The 26,301-nt window shown below is 32.9% G+C and overlaps 2 protein-coding genes across 5 annotated transcripts; both read left to right on the forward strand.

The window, feature by feature from the left end:
* The first annotated feature begins 12,781 nt into the window (after positions 1-12,781).
* LOC106721115 lies at positions 12,782-21,226 on the forward strand. Of its 4 annotated transcripts, none has more exons than XM_045682284.1 (13): positions 12,782-12,972; positions 14,096-14,416; positions 15,076-15,543; positions 16,061-16,558; positions 16,733-16,999; positions 17,342-17,602; positions 18,404-18,584; positions 18,820-18,998; positions 19,466-19,603; positions 19,873-20,043; positions 20,194-20,304; positions 20,511-20,729; positions 20,994-21,226. In XM_045682284.1, exons 1-13 carry the CDS (start codon positions 12,927-12,929, stop codon positions 21,194-21,196), a joined length of 3,063 nt encoding a protein of 1,020 aa, XP_045538240.1. In that variant the 5' UTR covers positions 12,782-12,926; the 3' UTR covers positions 21,197-21,226. The 4 variants fall into 4 exon arrangements, with proteins under 4 accessions (XP_045538240.1, XP_045538241.1, XP_045538242.1 ...); XM_045682285.1 differs by having other exon boundaries at positions 16,064-16,558; XM_045682286.1 differs by lacking the exon at positions 15,076-15,543.
* A 1,214-nt stretch (positions 21,227-22,440) lies between these two features.
* LOC106721114 lies at positions 22,441-25,582 on the forward strand. Its single transcript, XM_045682227.1, has 3 exons — positions 22,441-22,703; positions 24,349-24,759; positions 24,953-25,582. Exons 1-3 carry the CDS (start codon positions 22,565-22,567, stop codon positions 25,231-25,233), a joined length of 831 nt encoding a protein of 276 aa, XP_045538183.1. The 5' UTR covers positions 22,441-22,564; the 3' UTR covers positions 25,234-25,582.
* Positions 25,583-26,301: the final 719 nt, after the last annotated feature.

Consider the following 26,301-nt stretch of genomic DNA (forward strand, 5'->3'; position numbering starts at 1 on the left):
AAAAATAAGTAGCCTATAATATGCCCGCGTGCATCTGCTACTTTCCCGCAGAAATCCCGTCAAAATCAATCAAGCCGTGCCCGAGATTACCCGGAACAAACGGTGCCTTGCGGACAGACATACGTACAGACAGACAAAAAATTCAAAAAATTTGTTTACGTTACAGGGGAAGCAAATAAATGTGTATGTAATGAACTCTACTTTTCCTACGTTACTACGTTGTAGGAGTAAATTACTTTGGTCTGATATGACGTATGCGTTGTTCAAAGCCACGGTCAGTTGCGAGTAGTAATTAAAAGTGGCCACATTAAATTTAAGTGCCATAAAGATAAGGAACCATTAAACGGTTATCGGTCACCGTGGCTTTTGGTTTACTTTTTTAGATAACCGAAGCAGTGAAAGTCCATATTATACCATGCATCCTATACAATTTGAAATAAACCTTGACATAAAGAAGGAAGTACGCTTTTAGGGTACAATGATAGGTGTGCGTTAGACCGTTTTAATGGAAAGTATTACTACTCGTATAAAACAGATGATAACTGCGTACAGTCATAGTTTTACAAGTCACTAAAATAATGTCAATTTTACAACTTTTTTAACAATATCAAAGCCTATTCATACTAATTTCAATTAAGTCGTTACACTACTTATTTCATGTTCCACATCTTAATAAAATTGATTAATTAAAATCTTAACAAAGATAACACGAGAATAACTACTCGTAAATCTGAATGTATCCAGAGTACCAGAGAACAGACAAAATAACAAACATTTGCAGAATTCCAACGTAAACATTGAGGGTGAAGCACCTGTCTTGTTCTGACTCAGTGCGCCCACTTTGGAGCTGTGCGTTGTTTTGCACGAGGGGAAACGTAAGGCATTTTCACCTACTCTTTTAATAGGGTCGGTGCACGCAAGCGCTCATATAAAGTCCTTTGTCTTCATTTAACTCTCTTAAGAGAGTCCATGCTATACTCACGTTTAAGCTTATTTAACTTTACCTAAACATTTAGTCTCGTGATTATCGTATTTGTCGGTAAGTTTTCACTGTCGTAACACTTGTATTAAAACATTTTATCTTCTCAATCATTCTCTTTGTAATAACAGAGGCAGCAGTGTTTTTTTTTTCGGAATTGGTATGTTTCGTAAGATGTACTTAACTATTTAACACACTGGCACATAATTCAAAATCTATAAAAAAAGAAAAAAGCATCGTTTTTATTCAAATCTGCCAAAAAACACGCGTACAATGCGGGTGTTTAACCTGTATCTATTCTATATAAAGACCGCGACCCTGACGACGGATGACGACATTACGGGAAAGGGACGCTGATAACATCGACACGACAAGTGTGGTTCCACAACTACGAGCATGATGTTACCACAAAACCATTTCATTTTATTTTTTTCAATAACAAAAGCTTTTCTATGCTAAAATCCTAAGACTTGTGTAATAGAGTATTTACAAATGCATCTTGCTAAACAAGTCATCTAAAAGGAAATCTATAAAAATTTAACTTGGTAACGCAGATGTTTATTTTTCTACTCTACTTTACTGATTACCTTTAAAGGTCAAGAATGTGTCAATTACTGTTATCAAGTTGGTATTCGTAATTTCGACAGTAAATAGTAGTTTAATGAGAGCGGTAAATAAATTTTCGAAGAGACATATCCTTATTTGGGTGATCTAGTTGCTACCGAAGCGTTGCCATATTTGTCAATTTATCAATGATCGACGGATTGTCATATTGACCAGATAAAAATGCATGAGATTATCTCAAAAATGTCACAAAAACTTCGTCGAGGCAACACACAAGCGCGTTTAAGGAATGTCAATACAATAATAGAGGGTTTACATCTAAAATACCTCTCTAATATACCTTTTTATTTTTAAAGAATTTAAATTTAAATACTAAAAATAACATCCATGCACAATGGCCATGAAAGATATGTACGTGAACGGTGTTTGAATCGTGTGACCGAAATGCGATACAATCGAGATAAAAATGTAAGGAGATTGTGACGAAATTCAAGTACTATTTGTAACCACTATATTAGTTATACATTATAGCAATTTTATTATATTAAAATAATTATTCACTTGTTCCACAAGTCATGCTTGGCTGGCTAACTAACAACCGTAACACCCTACCATCTTAATTCTTTCTTTATTTTTATATTGTAATTAAGCAAGAAACTATTCCTATACGTATTTTAACATAAAGCTACTATAGTATAAAGTGAAATATAATAGATAAACATATAATAAAGTTATAAAGAAGCTCTTAAGGTTTAATTTAACAATATTATACGAGTAATAAAGCTATAACGATAGAATCTTGATAACTCATGTCTTGATAAGAGAATTTTACAGTCAAGGTATTCAATAGAGAATGGTTTCGTAAAGTAGATAATATCGTTTGCCATAGACAATGAGGTAATTTTTTAGCTTGGATTTCTATTGTCGGAGCTGTACTCTATCATTGAAAAAAAAAAGATTTTAAGTTTTTTTAATTCTGGTAAAATTCTGTATATAGAATCAAAATCAAATCACTGATGTATCAATCACTGATTTATCGTGCAAATATTAATATTATCTTTCTTTGTATATTAAATATCAGTATATACTAAATCTAGTTTGCCAGTAGCGTTGCGTATTAATTAAGTAAAGTAGAGATCTTTAGCAGGAAGTAACAAGTTCAAATAGAAAGTTGCCGTAAGCTACTGAGAAAACTATGTACAAATAGAAAATATACATATTATGTATATTTTAGTTATTTACTTTATCTGTTGATTCTGGTGTTATTAGTTTTAAAATTTTAAAACTAATAACACCAGCGAAAATAAAACAGAATTATTCTAAAGACCCTATAAAACTATTTAAACATTGTAAAGTAATTCCAGTACATAAAAAAGTAGAATATAACTTGTTAGTAGAACAATATTTTCGGAATGAAATTCAGCTTCCAATTAATCATAAACTTACAACTAGGAGTATAACAAATAAAAAATTGTCAATTCCAGAACATGTCAATGTCTATGGTATGCGTACATCAGAATATATAATTCCAACATTAATAAATAATTTACCTTCTGAAATTAAAAATAACATAAACTACAAAAATTTAAAAAACATACTTAAAGACCACTATCTTAAATCCTGAGCGTTATATAATTATTACCCGTTGTGCACCCTGTATATGACGGTATGAGCGATCTCACTTAGTTGCTGTTTAAAAAAATTAATCTAAACTTACCTTCAGTTGTATTTCATAGCGTAGTACCAAAGTGTCTGGACAAACCCACGATGGGTTTATAGACACTTTTAATATAACTTTGTATTTTGTACCCTGTTTAATATAAATAAATAAAAAAAAAAAAAAAAAAAAAAAATATATATATTTTAAAACAAAAAAAACACTATCGCTTTGCAACTGTAATCCTCAATTAACATGATCGTAGTTTGTTAAGACAGGTACTCAATTACTATTTATATATATTTCAAATCGAAACATAATTTTTTTTAACATAATCTCAAATTTTTTAATACAGTACCTGAATAATTTAAATTTTAAAAACCCAATTAACTCGCATTTTAAAGTTTAATACAAACGTGTCTAATACGTATAACAATAACACTGAGTCACTATTAGTAACGTAAACATAAGATAGTGCACATACGGTTCACCTTGTACTGACCACATATGCCTTGATATTTTAACCTTTACCCTTGAGGATGTCTGGTTAAAGTTCCATTGGTTAAATACTGGTCCATAAGTTTCAGTTTCCGTTCATAAAAATAACGATTCGGCGTATTCTGTACGACTTCTTAGATTATAAAAAAGTCCTTGTCTTCCTTTGATGTTTATAGTCGAATGTTCTCTATATAAAAGTTATAAAAATTTAGATTTTTAAAATAATGTGTTACGCAACTTGTGACAGTTTGTTTTATTTTCGCCATGTTTATTTTAGTTTTTTTTTTCTTAACTAACTTTTGTATGTTAACTTTAATTGTAGTGTAAACTTAGTAATGTAGTGATGACGTCAAGGTACACAAAGTGCAATAGGTTAGGGGGATTACGGTGGAATTAATTAATTCGTGCGTTTCGAGTTACCGCACAATTACTTTGACCGTCCCCCAACTGGTAAACGGTACGTAGTTTTAATTAAGGGATCAATATAGCCATTAGTAAGGGCTCTAATTGATTATAATATTTTTAATAGAAATAGAAAGTGTTAATATAAATAATAAGGCAATAGCGAGACATATTTGATAACATATTATTTGTATGTATAACAATGCTATGATCAATGTTTAAAACATGTTCTTTTAAAAAAAATAACGTAGACAAAAAAATATAAGAATGTTTCATTTTGTACGCTAATTTACCAAAGTGTTAGGTCGATAGAAATATTGCCATGACTACTAAATTATTTTTAAGTACATCGCCAAACTACATGTGGGCAAAATAATAACAGTTTATAGTGCGAGGAATTCGTTGCGAGATTGAACGGGGGACAGAAATAGATGCCACCCGCCCCGTTGTCATGGCAACCATCTCCCGCACGCATCTCGTCCCAACAGGCGCGGCGCAAATATTGTCTGATCTTTACTTGGCATGATTCAATATAAACCATTTGAAATTATTCAAGATTATTACATACTGTAGATGTGACAAGCGAAAATAATATCTTACATTGCTCAGGCAATGCCTTACTGACTAAACGACTGACCGTGGGTTCTAAGACCAAAATTTCCGTTTAAAACATATTGTTATCTCTGTTTTATAAAAGATAATGACAGTGATGACCAAACCAATGGTGAGTGTGGCAGTTAGAGACAAAATTTTATATCACGATCACATCGAGTAACGTCAGAATTTCTTTATCTTTCGCCAGAAGCCCACGCAACATCCCAGTCGTATCCGGATTTAATAAATTACGAAAGATATAACACGTTTGCTGATTTTGACAGCGTTCAAAATAAAGATTAACTGCTAATGTTGTGGCGTTGTATCTGGCAGGACAGATTCGACTGCCGCAAACACTGATATTTTATCTTTTTTATAAAAGTTAAACTTAATATCCCTTTTTAATTGAATAATACGTATTGTCTTTTATCTTGAAATACTTTTTTTATGTAAAAGCATCGTAGGTATTTAATTCATAAAATAATTATAACGAAAAGCCCAAATTTCAGTAATTATAAATCTATTTTATGTTCTAAAATTGCGATTCAAAAGTTAAACGATTAATAAAATTCATCAATACCTCATATTGAAAACTGCATAAGATAAATGTTAATAAAACAGTTAAAAAATATTGAAATATTAAATTTTATGACTTCCAAATCCGTTCGTTCATGTTGTTAACTATTAGAAAGTTATTTAATTTAACTACCAGTAAATTACTTTCATTGTTCTGTCTGTATGTTTTGAACTGACAATACTTTACCTCCATACTTAGTTATGTCGTGAATGCAATTTTTTTGCCAGATTAAAAAAGTCATGATAAATACCAATTTATTTTTTATTAAAATTTAGTTTTTTTTTTGCTTTTACTTCTGTCAGTATAATTGTTCTTTATTTGCTTGAATATTTAAAAACTGGCCACAAACAATTGACGCCATATAGAATAGGAAGTAGTAACAATACAAGTGTTCAAGTCACGTTCTATGACATGGAGTTAATAAGGAAGCGACAAAAATGTATTCTCTATGCATTGAATATATTGACGCTTGTGATATAGCTATTGATAGAAAACTTAACATCTATGTCATTGAAAAAGAGTCAAATAATTTCATTCCCCTTAAGCACGATGAACTAAATAAAACAATGTAAGCGACTAGTCACCTACAGACGGGTTATTTCAATAATAATGATAATGATATAGAGCAATCAACAGGAAACGGTGAAGCTTTCTATTGAAAATCCTCTAATATTTATCTCTCAGTTTAGAGAAAAATAAATAAATAATAAAAGTTACTGTCGTATGGTGAAATTGTAAAGAAATAGATGTCTATTTACAAATTTATTACATAATTGAACCGTCTGTTTCCACTACAGAAATAGTCGTGTTAAATTATATTATTATCCGTTTTTAAGGACAATTAATGACATGTTTTATTGACCCGTTTTGGTCTCAAAAACCAAACTCAAAAATGATTATACATCAGTAAATATTAATACGAACGATCCAAGACAATTACATGTTTGTTTTTTGTCATCTTTGAAAAGAAAGTAGACGTTGTGATTTAAACCACACTATAGAAGAGTTTATAAAGAATCACAGGGCTAAGTATTTGTTGTTATAAGATTGGTTTTTAAAACTTTTATTTAAAAGCTTTTTTCTTAGTATCTAGAATTATCAAACTTGGAGACTGTTTAAAACGTTTTTTTTAATTATTTCATTGTATATCTTAACTTGGATTGGCATTACATTACATTATGTTTTTGTAAATGTTTCGGCAGTGAAAATGAACGATCACAATAATACTAACAAGATACAGTTATCTATTAATCGCATTACTTGTTTAATGGTCAAACAAACTTTATAAATACCCTTGGTTCATTCATGTTCCGTATTCAGATCAGTGACAAGCCTGACAAAAGGTGACCTTACATTAAGGAGATTGTATACAACATCTGCGACCTAGTTACAATAAATATCTAAACGTGGTAAAAGACGACCTTTAAAATGCAGACACAACAGTTGCCCCAATTTAATACGTAACAGATTTATATAATCCGGTATCGATGTTGCACAATTGTGAAATCGATTCAAGACCGATGATACAGCGGTCAGACAATGATCTAAAACAATGTAAATTTTAAAGATTAAGAAACAAGTTTAAATCTACATCCATCTTGCGAACTGCAGCATGACATAATGCCTGATTTACATTATTCCAGTACAGTAGAACAGTAGCATTCAAAATTAGCACTGGTATACAACTATGAAAATTAATTTGTGCCAAATCAGTCCTTACAATGCCAGCGCTACTGTCCTAGCATAATATAAACTGAAAATAAACCATCATAAAAAGTAAGTTAAAACAAAGACAACACGTCGGGATAGAAGTAACAATTAGTGACCGCAACAGACCTTATCTTTAGTAATATTCTAAATGCCAAAGTCTGTCTGTCTAGCTTTCAAGCCAAAACTATTATAAGTGTAAGTAAAAATTAGCCTTAATAATTAAAATTACAGTATTTCACGCGGACGAAGTCGCGGGGACAGCTGGTAAGCAATAAATCGCAGAGGATACAAGAAGAAGGAACAATATTATTGTAATGGCTTAGAAGTTAACATATTGATTATTTTAGTAAGTTCCACGATTAGAAAATTCATATTTTAAGACGTAACATTGGAGACACTTTTTAATATTTATATGCAATATTAATATTCATTTAGAATAAAATATTGTAAATTTAAAATGTATTTTCGATGTGTGTAACTTTCTTCACAAACAAGATTAATCTGTTGCATTTCCAGTTATGTTATTGATATGACAAGGATTTTGATTTAATTTATAAAGAAATTTGTAAGACACTAAGAATCATGCCCTCTGCTGCGTGTTGTATGAGTCAAATCATTGAAATAGACACACAATAAACATCGGCCGACGAACTTGCACGAAAAAAACGAACAGCTTGTAAAGTTAGGAATACACGCACGTACAATGTATGAAGTAGATAGTATTAAAAAAAATTACTGGAATTGTAATCGAGTTACAACCTTGAATGACCTTGAATGATCACAATGCATGAAATAATATTCCAATGTGTTATGTAATAAATGGATATCAATCAATAGATAAATTAAAAAAAACCTTGCCAGCTCTTTTCTTGAGTCTTGCTTGAGGACGGATGAAAAATGAGTGCTTATTTTTTCACACGTAATAAAACCAAGCGTAACGGACAGTTTAACAGGCCGTATACCATAATGACGGTTATAACAAATTAACTGCGACATATCGATTACTCGTTGATCTCACCTTCTAGCAAACTTTTCCGTAGCATATTACAAACCGTTACTTTCCAATGTTGCGAGTAATAGAATTTTATTACTAATAGTTTCGTTTATCCGTTTCATTTAGTTTAAGCTAGCAGATATGCATGACTTACAAATTAACAGGCAACTGAGATCGTTAAACTCTATATTGTTTATCGTCTCTATGTTTTTTTTTTCATATGATCTAAAATTTTCCATTTAGCAAAAAAAAAAAACATGCATACAGGGAAGAATACAAATATGAAGAAAAATAATAAATCTTTATGCCATGCAAGTATAAGTAGGTAGGTAGAGATAACGGAGTGAAATCTAATGACTTCGATGTTTAGTGGTACCTACTAAAACAAACCCTTCTTGTTTCAGTCCTGGTTTTGAATCACGTAATTGTAATACAAAATAAGTAACGCCCAAATATTGTTAACTAATAAACCCCGAGTTTTAGGATATTTGCATTTTAATTATTATTGTAGTAATTGATGAGACCAAATGAAATTTTAGGTAGATCACTCGATAGTCAACCGCATCTTTAGAAACCGAATATATATGAAATAACTTTGTCAAAGAAGTAAAACTTCTACTCTTCTAAAATATTTGGTCGCACTAACAATGACGATTGAAGGTACATACTATAACATAGAGACGACATTTAAATTTGTTTTATCTTCAATTGTTAACTCGAAAAACTTATTTACATTCTCTACAATATCCTGTTGATTAAGAATTGTCTGTGGAGTCCATTGATTCAACGCCGGCAATACTTATCAGCAAGTAATAAATATTTATACTAACTTGAAACTCGACGACTTAGTCATAATAAGATGACCTGTTTGTTTATTTCTAAACGTACCTACCAATTATTGTTTCCTTGTAAGCGGGTTAATTAAATATATATTCAAATTAACGATCGATATTCATATTTATTGCATATTTTCGGAATTTTACATATTTAAAGTAAAGGTTAGCATTTCTAGCACATAAGATACTAAGTTTATGATTAAGTTAGTAGTCAAACGAGTTCAAACATGCGAATATAACGGAATTATGGACGAATCATGCTTCCACATAAAACTTGCTACGGCTACTATAATTATTATTTGTAAAAAGTTTAAATATCAAATATTGGTTACATTTTAAATTGTTGTTTAGAAATCAACAAGCGGGAAAAAATCGATTTACTTACATGTCAATAATCCTTAGTGAAATAATTTAAAACGTCCACACACTAGAAGATTTCAAAACGAGCAAGTTAACACAGATATTTGGAACGTTGCACCGTCTGATTAATAAGTCGCTTAACTATTAATAGTTCATTAGTTTAGACAATGAGTATGTCAAAAAGCGCGCTCCCGCCACGCGTTTCTGTGAGTAACTGATGACGCGAGGGCAGCACAGGCACAAGCATGGTTGCCGTGCAGCCGTGCGCCGGTCGTGACACAACCACAGATTAAAACATCTTATAGAATGTAAAAATAAATTTGTAATATCGCCATTATTGTAATTGAATAAGGTTCACATTTATTTAGGTTGTACTTACAGCGTTATAAATTCGTTACTCACACATATTGTGTATGCCACGGTCGTTTACACACATTTCTTTCAAGTCGAGAGAAAAGGCGAAAGGATATTGCGGCGTCGCAAATGCTTCTCGTCCGGTTGCCAGTTATCAAGTGGAATAAAAATCAAATGGTTTTTAATAAAAATGGTTTTTTTTCTTAATAATTCCTTATAATGCGATTAAAATGACTATAGATAAATTCCACATCCTTTTCGATGTAATTGAAACCAAAAATTAAGAGAAAGTTAACTTCACCCTTGGAATTTTGTCTACCTACATTGCGCTTTGCTTTAGCCATTTAGGTTCCGGCCCAATTTTTTCAAATGAAATTGATATTGCTACCAGATTAACAGGACATAAAGTAGACTGTATGAAAAGATTTCTCTTAAAAGGCTGTTTGCAATTTTAACTTTGTCTTTATTAAAGGTCGTACAAACGTAATATTATATTTTTATAGCAAATATATGGTTTTATACACATTTTGTAGAGTAACTTTATGTAAAATGAGAGATGCGTTACTGCTGACATATGGACCTCTGTACAAATAGTTTTCTACCTGAACGGATGAACGAACAAGCCCATTGCGGTGTAAAGCGCATTGGGACGTAAGACTATGGGACTATAGACACTATATGTCTGAAGAAATTACGGAAATAGAAAATAACAATATCTTAATTTACTACAAATTCTCTTACTAACAACCCCATTTAGCTATAACGCTTAAAGTTTGTGGCTAATAATTAAGGGATGGCCGATATAAAACTTTTTTGGCAAGACTCTTTGAAAGCAGCCTTGTTCGATATACTAGAATAAAACTAGTGTTGGTCCAACGATATTGCTATAGGGATGTTTCTTAAAAGATTCCTCTACAGCATGACGATGCCAGCAGAAATTGGCAATGATCTAGCATAATTATTACATCACACAACAATAGGAATAGAATGAAGAGTGTAATAAATTAGATTGGCTACATAAATCTGGTTAAACAGTTACATTTTATATGTATAAGTAGACTATAACCGTGGATTTACACTGTCAAAATACCTCATCGCATGCATTCTCATTAAAATATTGATATGATAATGTCAACTCTCAAATTTTACCTAACATTAATTTTGTAAAACATTTCTAGAATATAACGCGAAAAAATATTTTGAGCACGTCATTTATCACATTTATTATGTCAAACCTACTCTAAGAAATGTTCCCAATAATCACCGAGTCAAATTATTTGATGTTACGTTTATGACTTCTAAAACATTTCTTTAGAAAAATTGCAATTTGGATACGTAAAGGGTAACCATTTTCGCTTGTCCTAGATCGATTACAAGATGTAGTCACTCTATTTACGAACCTGGGAGGTCTAAATGTATTACAGCTGATTAGTCTTACATAGCTTTACTGGTGTGTATAACATCATGTTTTATGTAACATGTGTAATATAATGAAACTACAAAAATAAGTAATAATGAGGCTTAAGGACTCGAGACCCTCAGCTCAATCATTATTTTAATTACTAAATAACACTTTTATAAATATTAAACCTTAGATGGTATCTACAATTTATCGCCGCCTTTGCAAAAAAAGTAACAATCAAATGAGTTGCAATAAAAGTTAATTCAATTAAGACAGGAACGTCTATCTTCTGAATATTCAATTTTACGCCCGTCAGGTTGTGAAATAGCAATAAAAACTAAAAAAATGCTTTATCTATCATAATAAACTAATAAAAAATCTTGCAGTGCGAGTTTTACAAGGCGTATTTTGCTTGACGAGTTAAATTTTGAGATTCATTATGATTTTTAACAGTTGTAGTGCCCGCAATAATATGTTTCGCACGAATGGGCCGCCACGATATGTGCGGCCATACAGAAAACAGGCGTGAAGCAGAAGTAATCCCTCGTTTCGTCTGATGAGTGTGTGAGGCGTGAGGCCTAAATTTAGTTCTCTTCCCTTTCCCACCCTTTTAGTAGAATCAAAAGTAGATTTGGCGGGGGAGGGGACGCATATGTAGAGGAATTTTTTGCGTCCCCTCCTCTGTTGATTAAAGGTGGCCAATGCATCTGCAAATACGGACGTATTGCCCACCTATGGGCTGTAGTCACTTCGCCATACAAGCGATTCCAGTGGCCGCTTGCTCGTTTGCCATCTTTATACTAAAAAAAAAAATCCAGTTCCTACCCCCTAAAAAATTTAAACTCAAGTAGGTAAATAAAACAAGAATAAGAAAGAAACTTATAAGCAATTATAAGAAATTAAAACCTAAACTTTTTATTGAGAAAAACTAACCTAGCGACAATCCCATGCGATGTTTAGTGACGTTATGGTCTCTACTTGTTTGATACTGAACGCACTAGTTTAGTATTTAGTCTATTCACCATTGTTTTAAGGGTATCTTATAAAATGACGGAAAATCTGACTGACATAAATGATGATGATAGAAAAGAATGGGGGAATTTAAATCAGACAATACATCATTTCTGCATTTGATATAATGCCATATGCTTTATAACAGAATTACAGCAATTGTATCAAAAATTCTAAATATTTGTTATCACAATTGTTCTATTGTTCTTGCTTAATGCGACAGTACAAACGCGTTTCTGCGTTTCATAAGAAAATGAATGTTGCCAAGTTTTAAAAAAACACCCGACAATATGGAACAATATATTTAGTTAATGCGTAAAAATCAATACTTGCATTAATTATCCAATATGTTTAGAACTGGTTAATGTAACCGTGATTTTCCACTGAAGAACCCTTGAAAAAACTTAAATAACAAAATAATATGTTGTTTATAAATGAGTCGGCAATGGAACCCAAGCTCAGGACTTTTATACTAATGTTAAACCTGTTCTTGGTTTCCTCTTAAACAACCTAGCAAATTGAACTTAATAAGGGGTCGTTCTACAAAGGTTTTTAATATCTTTCATATATTTAGCTAAGCATCAAGTATGTGTTTATGAATGAATTTCCATCACGACCTTAATACTTGCTTGAATATAAGTATTTTTAGTTGTAAGCTTGTACTATTGCAATTGTAATTTTACTGTTACTTACTTGCGTATGTGAATTAATAGCGTGGTCGTGTAACATCGTAACAAATAGTTTGCTATTTTTCCTCTTTCTTGCATAAAAAAATATAATTTATTTTATTCTTATGAGTATGGTAATCAGAGTAAAATACATGGCAACACTGCACATTCCCGATATCGTCAGATTAGATAGTTGGATTTGGATGAGATCTTGCTATGATTAATTATAAGGATATAAATGGTAGTGCGCTACCACATTGTTGAATTATCGTTTGTTTGAAAACTCGAAGCATCAGCAGTGCCGGTTGATCAGTGCCACCATGCGGTCGTCAGTGAAGACGGCTTTGTGCGTTCTCTTAATTACAGGTATGTACAATACTTATTTACTTATTCAAGGCCATAAAAGTGGAACGCTTTTGTTATCGTAACATCTTTATTTATTAAAAAGTATGTTTTTTACTTTTTCTCATATCAAGTAAGTTGTTTTAACGATAACATAAAACACGTCATGTGATTACTTTGTACATATTTTAATGAATATAAATATTATAACTACCGGTTACTATTATGTATTATACATTACAGGATAATTACTATAATTTCAAAAAACGAATTAACGATTTCTTTGAAACATAATTACGTCGTTTTTGAAATAATTCAAATCAAACAAGTCAAATTTGTTTTCATATAAGCCATAAATAAATCATCGAGATATTAAAACAGAATTTTGTACGCAAAAGATGTTATCGGAATAAGTTTTAACTGTGTTTGACAGGTGTTGACGACGCACAGACACACCGCAAACCGGAATATAAATACGTTCCGATTTTCAGACGTGACAGACAATAATATTGTAGTAACATAGTTTGTCTTTGGTAATTTTTGTAACCCTTACACAACGGAGGTATAAAGATGTTTCGGCAGCGGTAACGGATATTTGTACTGTGTGTTAAGGAAAACTTATTTAACTATTTTTAACGGACTTAAAAAGAAGGAGGTTATCAATTCGTCTGTTTTTTTAAGAACATACGATGCATTTACTATTTCATCCTCGCTGTGACATACAGTTTCTACCTTTGGAAAAGTCACTTTCAGCTGTTAATAGAAGTATCTCTGCTAAAGAATATTCTAGAGAAGGATGTGCATAAAAATGCATCGAATTTGAAGCCTGCAAGGGAATTTTTTGATTGCCGTATAAAAGAATTATCGTCTATGTGTCGCAACATTACAATTAGATGCTTCCACTCTACGTATATATGCGGAAGAAATACCAACATTAAGCAATACGCTGTTTACTTAAGATATTTTCTTGTAACAATTATGTATTATTTATTGATAGATGCCTGTGACTATTATGATTCTATTTAAAAAAAAAACAAAGAACAAAACTCATTGATATTGCGGAACGAGAATATAAAAGAATCAAAATTATAAGAATGAAAGAGTAAAAGTATTCATATACTCTACAACTTATTTTCTCTTGTTTCAGGTTTCGCTTTCACCGCCAAGGCAAGCGTGCCGAGGCAAGTAACCCTTAATGCGGGTGAGAAACTTCAAACGTCGATATTGACCTTAAATGACAATGTAGTCGGATGTTACCTAAGCAACCCGAAAGGAGATGAGATAGAATTCAAGCCCCAAAATCATTCCAACGATAAATACCAACTGCTAGATGACACAGATTTTGTCAAATGTCAAGTCACAGTGAGGAATCTTGACAGTAACGACAATGGTCTTTGGTTACTCCGTTCTGTGTCAGATGCTGCAAGAACTCGCACTGAATCTTATCAAGTGACAGTCATCTCTACAGGTTCGGAAGTGATTTTAAATTTCCTTAATATGTTAATAATGATCCTAAGTTCGAATTAAAATCTTCAGTAGCTACCAGCTCTATAGATTTTACAATGAAAATAGCAGCATTAGTTACATATTAATGTATATCTCAGCTTTCGTTAAGTGAACAACGCTGCTCGTTAATCGTTTTGTCAAAAATCGCCATTCATATGCAAATCTCGTGTTGTTCGCTTGATATTTTTATACTCGTATGAACTCATCAAATTATAAACCCGAATTACTCTTCATATGAATATTTTCCACCGACATATAAGCTTTGATATCATTCACATTTTGCAAAATAGTCGAAAAATTTTACGTTATATTACATTTTTTGTATTCTGAACCGCCATTCAGCTCATCCTTGCTTATCATTAGTTTCAAAAATTTGAATCCTATAAATTGGAACAACCACAATATTAAAAAAAAAACTTTTTATATGGACGTTAAGTGTGGATTAGCAAGCAAAATGGAAAACGAAATAGAACAATGCATTTCTGTAAAAAAACTTTTAATAGCTAAAAGTATAAAAGTAGCGTTTTGATAATAATAATATGTTATACGTATTCGTAGACTAAAAACTGTTAACAATTATTTTTTTTAATTTCATTATTAACTTTTTTTTTTGAGTAACAGAAGGTACAACTGATACAGCATCGAATAATATAACTACGACTGAAGAATCTTCAAAAGAAATCCTAACAACTCTTACCCCTGGAGAACTATTAGAAGAAACAACAATCGCACAAGCAACAGAAGTAATTCTTGACACCACAACAGGAAAAGACGACGTTACCGCAGTAGATATAGAACATGTTTATATTAGAACAAAACTTGGCGAAACTCACACATTAACGATTCCAGAATATGATTTCTTAAACAACGAGAAATGCTATCTAGTGAAACCGGATGGAGAGCAATACGATTTTGAAGATATGCATATATCTGATGTAGAAATTATAAACGATTATACCGTAGCATGTGGTATTAGAATATTTGTGTCTAGAGAAGAAATGCTCGGACGATGGACGTTAATTTCAAGAGGCACAAGATTTAGTACTGAAGTTGTTGAAAGGCGTTTACCGTTTACTATCTTTTTAGAAGGTATTATTGCTGACAGTGAGCCAATGTGTATAATTAAATTTTAACATTGAATTATGACAGAAATCGCTTAGTTAATTACAAATATTATTTACTACGATATTTTGGATGTTTAGGCATTCTCTTATTTATCGCGTAATTTAAAAATATAATCAAATATTTATCATCCCATCGATGCCTATCATAAAAGTAGGGACATCTTTTTTGCAATCCGTGCATCCGCGCTCATGAATCTATTTATCTTATTCTTCGTTATCTGTGCTATACAACAATGAAGTATTCTTGCTCTTATATGTTATGCTTTATCAACGCTATGCTGGTGTCGTACTTAGCTAAATCAGCAACTCCATAAAGTCTCACATATATGTCTTAATTTGCAACTTTAGTTGACATGAATTTCAATTACATCTTCAATAACTAAATTATCCTCATTGCACGATCTAACAATAATGTAGCAAAAAAAACTTTACGTATTCATATTAAATAGTTTCTGTATTCAAATTGAGTTTTTTCACGACAGCAGAAACTACAAGCGAAACACCAATTATAGACACAACAAAATCAGTAGAAGTAACTTCGAAAGATTCCACAACACAAAAAGAAAACTTCGAAACAACGATCGCTGAATTACCAAAGGAAACGACTGAAAAATCATACACAACTGAGAACTACATCTTAGAAACTACGACCAAGAAAATAGAAGATGTAAGCATTATAAACATTGATCCTGGATATTTTGTAACGAAAATCGGTGAAACGCACAAAGTAAAAATTCCCGAATACGATTTTCTGAATAGCGACGAATGTTACATCATAACTCCGGGCGGAGAACGTCATGACATAGAACACCTGCAGTTGTACGGAATAGAGGCAATTAATGATTATAACGTAGCTTGCGGAGTCAAAATCCATATTGTGTCTGAAGATATGGTCGGTGATTGGATGCTCGTGTCTCGTGCGACACGGTTCAGCACAGAGATTGTTGAAAGAAGATTGCCATTTACAATCGTCATAGAAGGTATTGTTATTTTTTGAAAGTGAATCGAATGCATTAACATATAATCTTTATGACTAACATTTATCAGGTCACGTCTAAGATAAGGATATCGTTGATAATTAAAAAAAATCAATACATGTGATTTTTTTTTTAAAACTATTAGATGTTTGATGATAAAAAAAAATTAAATTACAGAAATAGTAAATGCTTTACCAAGTGAGATAACGATTATGGAAGGTAAAGATATTTACATACGTCTAGAAAATGCTACTTCCTTCCATACTACGTGCAAGCTGCTAGATGATCGTGATGAAGAACGTGTTAATGTAGAAAGAGATCCAAGATATGTTGACAAGTGCGGTTTCATTGTAAGAAATGCCGCAACTAATGACACTGGCATCTGGAAGATATCGTATGGAGTAAAAACTATTTACTTAGCATGGGCTCGCGTCACTGTTTACGGTAATTGTTCCGTTTCATTAATTAATTAAGGATGCTAACATAATTATTAAGTTGATCTAACCCATGAAAACCTACGCTTATTGTGTTATCTTATTGCGACATACAACATAGTATACATGCATTTTAATCGTTCCGCTTTGGCTTACAATGCAGGCTCAATCAGACACGAATATCACAAATTCTTATTTAGACATTTTGAACATCCAATTAATAAGTCAGGCTTATAGACAGACAATCATGTTATATGAAATTGTAACGATTTTTTTCTTTTAATACAATGTTATTTGGTTATTTATTTCGCTGTATATCGTCAACGTTGTCTAATGAATTTATCATTACTAGGTCACAGCGATCCGTCATTCCAAACGCATTTCACATGGACTTTGGATAGGCCAGTGACCGAACTTATGGGACCAGAAAGCACAGTCTACTGCAAATTGGTCGATGCCAGCCATAACACAGTGTTCGATGGCTTTGGCAGATGCAATGTTACGTTGTCGAGAGTGTCCAATGAACATGCTGGTATCTGGAAGATGTACGTCGGTCTGCAGGGACGTGTTCTAACAGACGAATATGATGTTCACGTTTCTATTAGGAAAGCAGGTAAACTTATGCTTTTAAATAGCATCTGAATTCATTTGTTTATATTTATTTTCTTGTCTATACATTGTATTGACCTTGGATGTTATTATAATGGACTGTTGGCAAAAGGAAAAGCTATAAAAGCTGTTTAAATAATCGAGGAAAGAATTGAAACAAACCAATCAAAATCGGTTCAAAAGTTCAAAAGAAATCAAAAAATCAAAAGTTCGTAACAAACGGTTTTATTAACCACGATTGAACTTTAACTTTAACACCCGGTATTTCAATGATAATGATTTTAATACTTAGCTTACTATTAAGTAATTCAGTTACTTGTCTAGTTTTACGATAAGATTAAACGAATATTTCAAATGATAATCTTAATTATCTGAAGGTTGCTTTGACAACTAATCGTTAGTCTCTGAGGCTAAAAACCCTGTATAATATATATTGTTATTTCTCTTTTGTCAAAGACAATGAGAGGAATGATTATATATTTTACATAGGGATTTTAGTCTTAGAATCCATCAATAAGTATTTTAAGTAAATTTGTTACATTTGATTCAAGGACCATTATTATTGGTGAATTATTACAAAGTAATACATGATTGCAAAGAAGGTTATTTATGCTGGCTTCTATTAGTCGTACCTAAAATATAATTGTGTTTGTATTTTTTAAGAATGCAAATAATCGAATCAGCCGAACTATACATCAACATCCGCAAAAACAGTTACAGATGCCTTGTCAAACATTTTACGAATAGAAAACATCATTAGTAGAACAGATTTTGTTGACTGTACCACCAATACTATTCTATTCAGATCCCAAGCCTGCAGTATCAACATCAGTGGTCACAAACAAACCGACAGTAACACTCACGTGCTCTGTGGCGAGTTCGGAAACTCTACGTTCATGCAAGTTCCGCGACCCGGCAGGTCGTATCTTGCTCGCCACGCCCGGAGTTGGTGAAGGACGGTATACCTTCCACGGCAACAGTGATAGGTAAGTTACCAAGGACATGGAAACTTCAAGTTGATTATTTGCGTAAGACCAAATGAAAAGAAACCCTTGTTATCGTTCTACCTTATATATTAAAATAAAATAAAAATAGCATACAATCTTAAACGACTCGTTCTGAGCATTCACTCTAATACGTAAAAATCGTACCAGCATTAAACCTGTTAATACAATAACTAGTACAATAACTAAGCTCATCTCATTATTCCTTGTATTATAGTTCTGTATCTGGAGATCGCCGCTTGGAGTGCGGTATTCAGATCACTGACCCTGTGATCAGCGACTTGGGTCTGTGGCGGTGCGCCATGGAGACTGACTCTGACAACTATTACGGATTCCTCGCGGCGCTCTGCCCCTGGGCCATGCGGGACCCCGAAGTGGCTGCAAGTGTACGATCTGGTGAGATTCAAATGAAAACGCTCACTGTTATCACCTACGTTAAGGATAACTTTCCAAATAAAATTATAATGTTTCACCCTTCATTGACAATTGCTTTTATGAATTAGTTCTCTATTTATCTCAAGAAGAAAGTTTTTTTTTTTGTATCGACAAAAGTTATGCGGGAAAGAATCATGTGAGATTTCTACACACTGAAACCCGCTCGGTGGCCATCCCCAAATTCGGTTGCGAGGGTCCTTGGATCTCCCAATCGAACGCTCCATATTTGAACTTCTGCGGATAGAAAATGCTCTTGCCTTCACACAATTCGGTAACACGGGACGACGCAGTGTTGCCGTCTTCCCGGGACTTCTTTCGAGGAATACTGTTAACAACCTAGAAACCTAGATGAAGGCAAAACAATTCCTTTACCTCGGTAACTTCTGTAAATATTTAACATATTATTATTAGTACTTGTATTATTTCAGAACCAGTTCTGGAAGCTGAGAGCGAGACGGTGTCTGGACTTGAGGGCGAGAGTGTAACCATGTCGTGTTCAGTGCAGTCCCCCATCAGATACTGCTACTTCAGAGCGCACAATGGAACCACATTCTCCATCAGTCCCGGTAAGTGTTCAAGTGTGAAAATCAATGAACATAACCACTTTCCTTCTTTTTACTTCGTAAAATGCTAACTGACAATAGATTGAAACAATACATCTGAAGTTTAACAGCCGAAGAATCTTGGAAATACTCCTTACGTGAATAAAAAAAGTACTACAGCTAAGGTGATGGTTTTTTAGTTGACCTTTCTTAAAAGCTATGGTACGACGAAATCTTTTCGTTGGAAAATTTATGGGACTCCTTGTTTACGGCCATATTTTCTGAATTTACAGGAGAGTCAACAGGGACTGTCGAATACGCGGGCGCGGGCTTCGACGCGGGCGAATGTTCGATACGTTTCTCGAACCTGCTGCCAACTGACAGCGGCCGCTGGAGCTGCCACGTCGGCTTCCTCGACCACCAGGAGCCCGAGCAGACCGCACAGTTCTCGTTGACTGTTCGAGGTAATTTAATTTTTTTATATTAAAAGATTATGGCGGTTCGTGGTTATAACAGAATCTAATTTATAATTGGCAACTTGTCATTATAGTCAACTACAATTTTTTTTTTGTATTTAAATAATTTATAAATTATGAAATTAAACAAATTTTCAGATACGCTGGTGGCTGAGCAGAGGATGGAGAAAGGCGCCGTGATTGTGACCGGGCGCGTGTATGATGACCGCGCTCTAGACTACTGCAGATTCGTCCGCATTGACGGATTCGGTAAGTGAAGTATGAAAGGCAGAACAACGAACGAAACTTTTTTGTAAAACCATTAACAAGGAATTTAAGTAAACACAATGTGATACTTTACAAATAGATTTGACAGATAAGTCTCAAGTACGGTCTAGGGCTAGAACCAAGTTAAGTTTAAAAATATATGTCCGAAGCTGTAACTGTCCGCTAGTTAATAATAATTTATCTTGAAGGTTTCACGACGGACAACTTACCCACCGGGTACAGAAGCGATAGTCAACTGAGTGTGGGTAGATGTGAGATTCGCATCCCCAAGCCGTCAGTGTTGGAGCGACACCCGTGGACGGTGGCCGCGCGCGTGCAGGGCATGTCGTTCGAGTTCTCAAAACAGACCAACCACTCGCTACAAATGCCCGAAGACGGCGGTGATGATGATAACACTATTGTTATTTGTAAGTTTATAATGTGATTTTATTATATACCATGTACTAAAGTCCTCGAAATATTAGAGGTACGTTTTAGATAGTTAACCCAACATCAAAACTATTAGTTGTTTCGTTTCTTTTTTTTTCGGTTACGAAGACAGTTTCTACGTCAATATTATGTTGATTCTATTAAATGTAATTTGCGTAGCTTTCAAAATAACTTTTAAGATTGTGATGGCCATGATTATTCTTAGAATTGTATAATTAAAAAACAACTTGTTATTTTTTCAGACCGCTTCCCATTCTCGTGGATCTTCATCATCGTGATAGGGTTGTCTCTCATCATCGTCGGCATCTTGGTCGGTCCCAAGAAGAACAGAAAGTGGACGTACACGAAGGCTTCCACCTTCAGGGAGAGCTTCCGACGCAGCTTCACAAGGAAGGTGGCCAGCGAACAAACTGTTCCAGAGAAAAACACGGCGATGTCTGCTTAACTATAATATTTTTGTTAATCACGTGTTGAAATAATTCCGCACCCCTATTGTGATATTAATAGAATTTGAAATTTGTATAACCACATTGTTGATTAATTTATATTTATAAATAAAGTTTTCACGTTTTTATTTGTATTTTTCATTTCAAAAACACAATATTTTTTCCATAGTCAGAAAAAGGACCCAAGCGCCATTCACCTTAGGGCCTAAGTACATACTACTTTAAGCGGTCTCCGTAGGGCCTGTAGTATGTTTAGCAGCAACTGTAAGCTGTAAGCTCGTATATGGTGACTGATAAGTGCTGATTGACCAACGTCTTAGTCCGTGTATGTCGGCCCTAAGATAATTTTAAGTAAGTACTTTTGATATCTAAAGTATGTACACGACGTGTGACCGATTTCAATACAGTTTATTCAAGATAACATATCAATATCTCACTGACATACAGATAAACAGATTATCTGATAGTATGTTTAAAACTCGTCTTGATATCCTTTTTTTTAATTTGAATAAATTCTAGAGATTACTAGTTTGTTTAGCCATTTTTGTTGATCGTTTATGAAATTTAAAAAAGTTAGATCTTTTTTGTCAGGGAATTTATACTGTCGTTACACTTGTAATACAACAATTTTCCCATCCCTATTATCCTCTTTAAATAACAGACAGCAATAGTAATACAATTGTCACGAAATTTGAAATGCGGAGAAATATAATAACCAAAAGAAAATTCTGAACACCAAGCTGCTTTAACAAAAAAACAACATATTACGTATTTAAATCATGCATGCTCTTCAAAATGTATCCAAAATTAGTTGCTATTACTATTCAAATGTAGTATAGCCTTAAAATGTATACTTGTATCTTGTAACCAAATATATGTGCTATTATCGCAGTTAGTTCTATCATTGGGTTTGTAAAACCTTCAAACAAAATTGGCTGCATAAGCTACACGCGAGCACATCAACGTCAAAACCGGAGTTAAAGACAGTCGCCGTGGCCGATTTCGGCTGGGATTACATAAAAAAAAACTTATATTCATTATCAGCTCACTATACGTCCCCACTAAGGGGCTCGGAGCCTACCCCATGTTAGGGGTGACTAGGCCATAGTCAACCACGCTGGCCAAGTGCGGGTTTTGAAAAAAAAAAAAAAAAAGAAAAACCTAAATGGGCATAGAAAATGACATTATAAAAAATAAAGTTATAATGATAGAATATAAATGTCATTATTTGGTTTTACAAACATAAGCCATGTGAAATTGACAATTACAATAATTTCAATATGTAATTAAGATTAATAAGTGTAATAATTAAACTTAAATTATGTTACAGAAAGAATTTTTGAACATTAATCGCATATTTTGTTCAAATGTCCGTTGTATGGAGCAAACGATGTGCTTGTATTTATTATCAGTCGTTTGGTTGCGCGTACGCCATGAACCCGCTTTTTATATTGCTCATACTTAGTGTTTTATCGATTTCTGTGACAGTGAATACAACAATAAATAGTAAGTATAATCGATTAAAATACCTTATCGATAAAATTAGTCGCTGTCAATTATCATTTTTATTGTTGAACGCTTAAGGGAGAGTTTTGTTCGTTTCAGTGTTACATTGCTTTATCGACTTTATTAGTCGATTCGCTTGAACAGTTGTATTAATCGAATTTTTAATTTTGTATTCGCAATTGCACTGTTTGTTTCTTTGAGGAATTAGGTACTAGGTCTAACTCATTTATTTAAATAATCTAAGAAATAAGGTAGATTAGCATACAATAGGCATTTTATATTTTTATGTTCGCATATTGATAACGTGCGTTCCGAGAAGTCATCGTGTATCTGTGCACGACGAGTTAACGCATGCTCTATATTGTGTAAGGGTCCGTATACACAGCAAATCGGCTAACAGAGCATATAAACAAAAACAAGGTTTAAGTTTTCTTTTCACGTATTTTTTACACTTGCTCTCGATAAGAAAAGGCGACCTTGTTCCAGTCGAATAAAGATCAATTTCATTTGCGAAAAAAAATCTGAACAGTATTCCGCCTCAATCTGTCTGAACAGACCCTAAGTCGTCAGTTAAAAGACACCGTGTACATAAAACGCGTGTTACAAAACCCATGCTTTAAATTGCCCACTGTATTACTGGTATAAGGAACAAGAATAGTTATCGAATGAAGCCGGGATTAATTTTTTTTAGAGTTAAAGACTTAATTCTTAGTCTGATTAAGGCAACATCTTGAATAAAGCTTGTCTTTTGGACAACGTATTAAATTGTAAAACATTAAATTCACCTGAAATTTAAAGTCACGTTTTAAAACGTGTTCTTTATCAATTTCAATGCCTTTCAGGCATTAAAATGTAAATGCGTTAATAAATAGCAATCATTAAGTACAGTGGTTAAGATGTGCAACAGTTACTTCGAGAGTCCTAAATTCGATTTACAAAAAAATTGCATGAATGTAATGTAAACCACAATCACACAAGTTTAGTAAACTTTGTATTGAAAAAATTAGAAAGAAAACTCACCACTCTGCCTCCTCAGCTATTGCCTCCTGAATGTACTCAATTTATCAAGCTTTAAATCGAGTCAACATTATGTCTAGTCATAGTTTGCACCACACATCTTCACAATTTTTATTTCCCCGTCAACAAACACAAACAGGTTAAATTATACAAAACTACATCCGCGCGGAATTAATACAAAACCTAGTAATAAATGTAGTATAAGTCACCCAGAGATAATGTACCTTCCCAATAGTGAAAGAATTATTTAAATTGGTTCAGTAGTTTCGGAGCCTGTTCACTGCAAACAATCAAATCTTTTCTCTTTATAAGATTAGTATAGTCAATAGATAATACCGAGATTCAAACCACAAAACTGGCTTTTTATAGTCAACTATGACACTGCGCTATTAATCCGCATACTTTTACATGTACCCACTTTTGGAACGAGTAAAAATATAATGAAAAATTATTTTACATCATTGATTATATGGAACCACATACAATGTTCTCAAACATGTACAGTCGAAATGAAAAATGTACAACACTGCATAATATTAATAAAGAAATAAAGAACTGGATAGGCGAGAAATCTCTACAAATAAATGTCTTAAGTTTGAATTATATACCAATAACATTTAATTTTCAGGTGCTACAAAAATTGAACTACCCTCATTTCTTATCAGTTGTTCGCTGAACGATATTATAATAATATCAGCACCAATAGTCAATGAAAGAGCTCTGTATTATTTAAATAAGCCAAACGGTGACGTCATCAAATTGCCTCAATTCCAGTCGAAAAACAAGATTGTTACAAATAATGACAAAATTAATGACACAATCATTAATATGACAAAGTATCGAGTATTTAACGTAAATGATCCGAAATATAATTACACAAATGATATTTTTAATGATAATTTAATGAAAATGGGTGCCGTGGATTTTATGTTGGGACCTTTAGGGGAAGACGACCATGGAAATTGGGTTTTAAGCGTTTTGATAAACCTTAACAAAGAGGTCACTGAGGTTTTCCAAATCATTACCATTGAAATCATAGGTAAGAGAACATTATAAGAAATTACATATCAAAGTAAAAGTTGAATATGACGTATCGGTTATTGTAACCAAAACTATAAATTCCGGCGTTATAACGACTAGATATCGCCAGTCACTTTGATGTCCTCATATCCGGTTTTTTATTTTAATATTATTTGGTTTTCGTTTCATTCATTCGTGTATTTTGTTCACAGAAAAAGTGCCAATTGAACCTCAGTATCCGAAACTAACAGAAGGAAGCAACTTTATTTTGAAATTTGCATATCCTATAAAATATTTAGAATCTTGCGAACTAAAAGGACCAAAGACATTGAGTGACCGTTATTATAACAGAACCGGGAATAATGTGGACTCTTGTGAATTTATAGTTACAAACATTACTAGAGAAGATCAAGAATGGTGGTACATCATAGGTGTTGGTAAAATTGTGTACGAAACTAAAGTGTATTTAAAAGTTATTAATAAAAAGACGTAGCATAACATTTTATAAAAAAATCTTTTTATTATCTGTCATAATGTCAAATAATTAATTGAAAAGACATAGTATTACGATAGTATTTGTACACCGGCTTTTGCCCGCGACTTCGTCCGCGCGGAAGTAACAAAACTGGATGAATAGTAATATTTGTCGGTATTTAAGACTATATTCTGTACCTGTGCCTAATTTCAATAAAATTATTTCCAACCCTTGTTGTTATCGAGTAAAGATCTTAATCAAACCTACCCACGGGAAAAGTATATATTCCGGGATCATAGGTAGCCTATTTATTTTTTTAGACTGTGTTCTACATCTATACTAAGTTTCATCGAGATACGTTGAGTCGTTCTGGAGATACCTAGTAGCAAACATCCATCCATCTAAACATTCGCATTTATAATATTAGTAAGAAGTAAGATTTAAACTTACATGGAACTAACTTATAGAAAGTAATTGTCAGTTCTATATATTTTTGAAGGTCTTTACGGAATCGAATGCACTTTATCTAGAGGGGAAGGTTGTCTTTTCTCATCTAATGATGTAAATCCTAGTTTTTTTAGTCATTTTTGTATTATTTAATGAAAAAGAGTTTTAAATAAAGTAATAAAAATCATTGCTATTTAATATTACAATAACATACAATTCAATTACAAGAATTTATTTTACAATGTTTCATTTTTTATTATTCCATATTCCTAGGTTTAAATGTTTTTTTTTCAAATGAAAAGTCTCCAGTTATAGTAACATGATTACGTCATGATTGATAGTAATCACAGTCAGTCAGATTTATTGAATTTATATAGAACAAAGTGACTAATTTGTCTGTCTGTCAATGTTAAAAAGCACAAGATCCTGGACTGTATCCATCTCATCTTACATATAATTTTAAATACGTAAAATTAATTTTCCACCAGGCCAGAGAAGTGGGTCCGACTATAACTGAAATTATAAATCTTTTTCTATATTTTGAAGTCTCAGAATAACCTACTATACTGTTAGACTTGTATATACATACATATAGTCATACATCCCATACAAGTAGGTAACGAGATGACGTCACAAATG

Source organism: Papilio machaon, chromosome 18, assembly GCF_912999745.1.
Source record: "Papilio machaon chromosome 18, ilPapMach1.1, whole genome shotgun sequence".
NCBI classification, from domain to species: Eukaryota; Metazoa; Arthropoda; class Insecta; order Lepidoptera; family Papilionidae; genus Papilio; species Papilio machaon.

Excerpts from the sequence above, each read along its gene's own strand:
- LOC106721115 (XM_045682284.1), top strand. The coding sequence starts at position 12,927 with ATGCGGTCGTCAGTGAAGACGGCTTTGTGCGTTCTCTTAATTACAG. Across the intron at positions 17,000-17,341 it reads GGCTCGCGTCACTGTTTACG|GTCACAGCGATCCGTCATTC; the intron begins GTAATTGTTCCG and ends TATCATTACTAG. Across the intron at positions 17,603-18,403 it reads CGTTTCTATTAGGAAAGCAG|ATCCCAAGCCTGCAGTATCA; the intron begins GTAAACTTATGC and ends TATTCTATTCAG.
- LOC106721114 (XM_045682227.1), top strand. The coding sequence starts at position 22,565 with ATGTCCGTTGTATGGAGCAAACGATGTGCTTGTATTTATTATCAGTCG. Across the intron at positions 22,704-24,348 it reads AGTGAATACAACAATAAATA|GTGCTACAAAAATTGAACTA; the intron begins GTAAGTATAATC and ends TTTAATTTTCAG. Across the intron at positions 24,760-24,952 it reads CATTACCATTGAAATCATAG|AAAAAGTGCCAATTGAACCT; the intron begins GTAAGAGAACAT and ends TTTTGTTCACAG.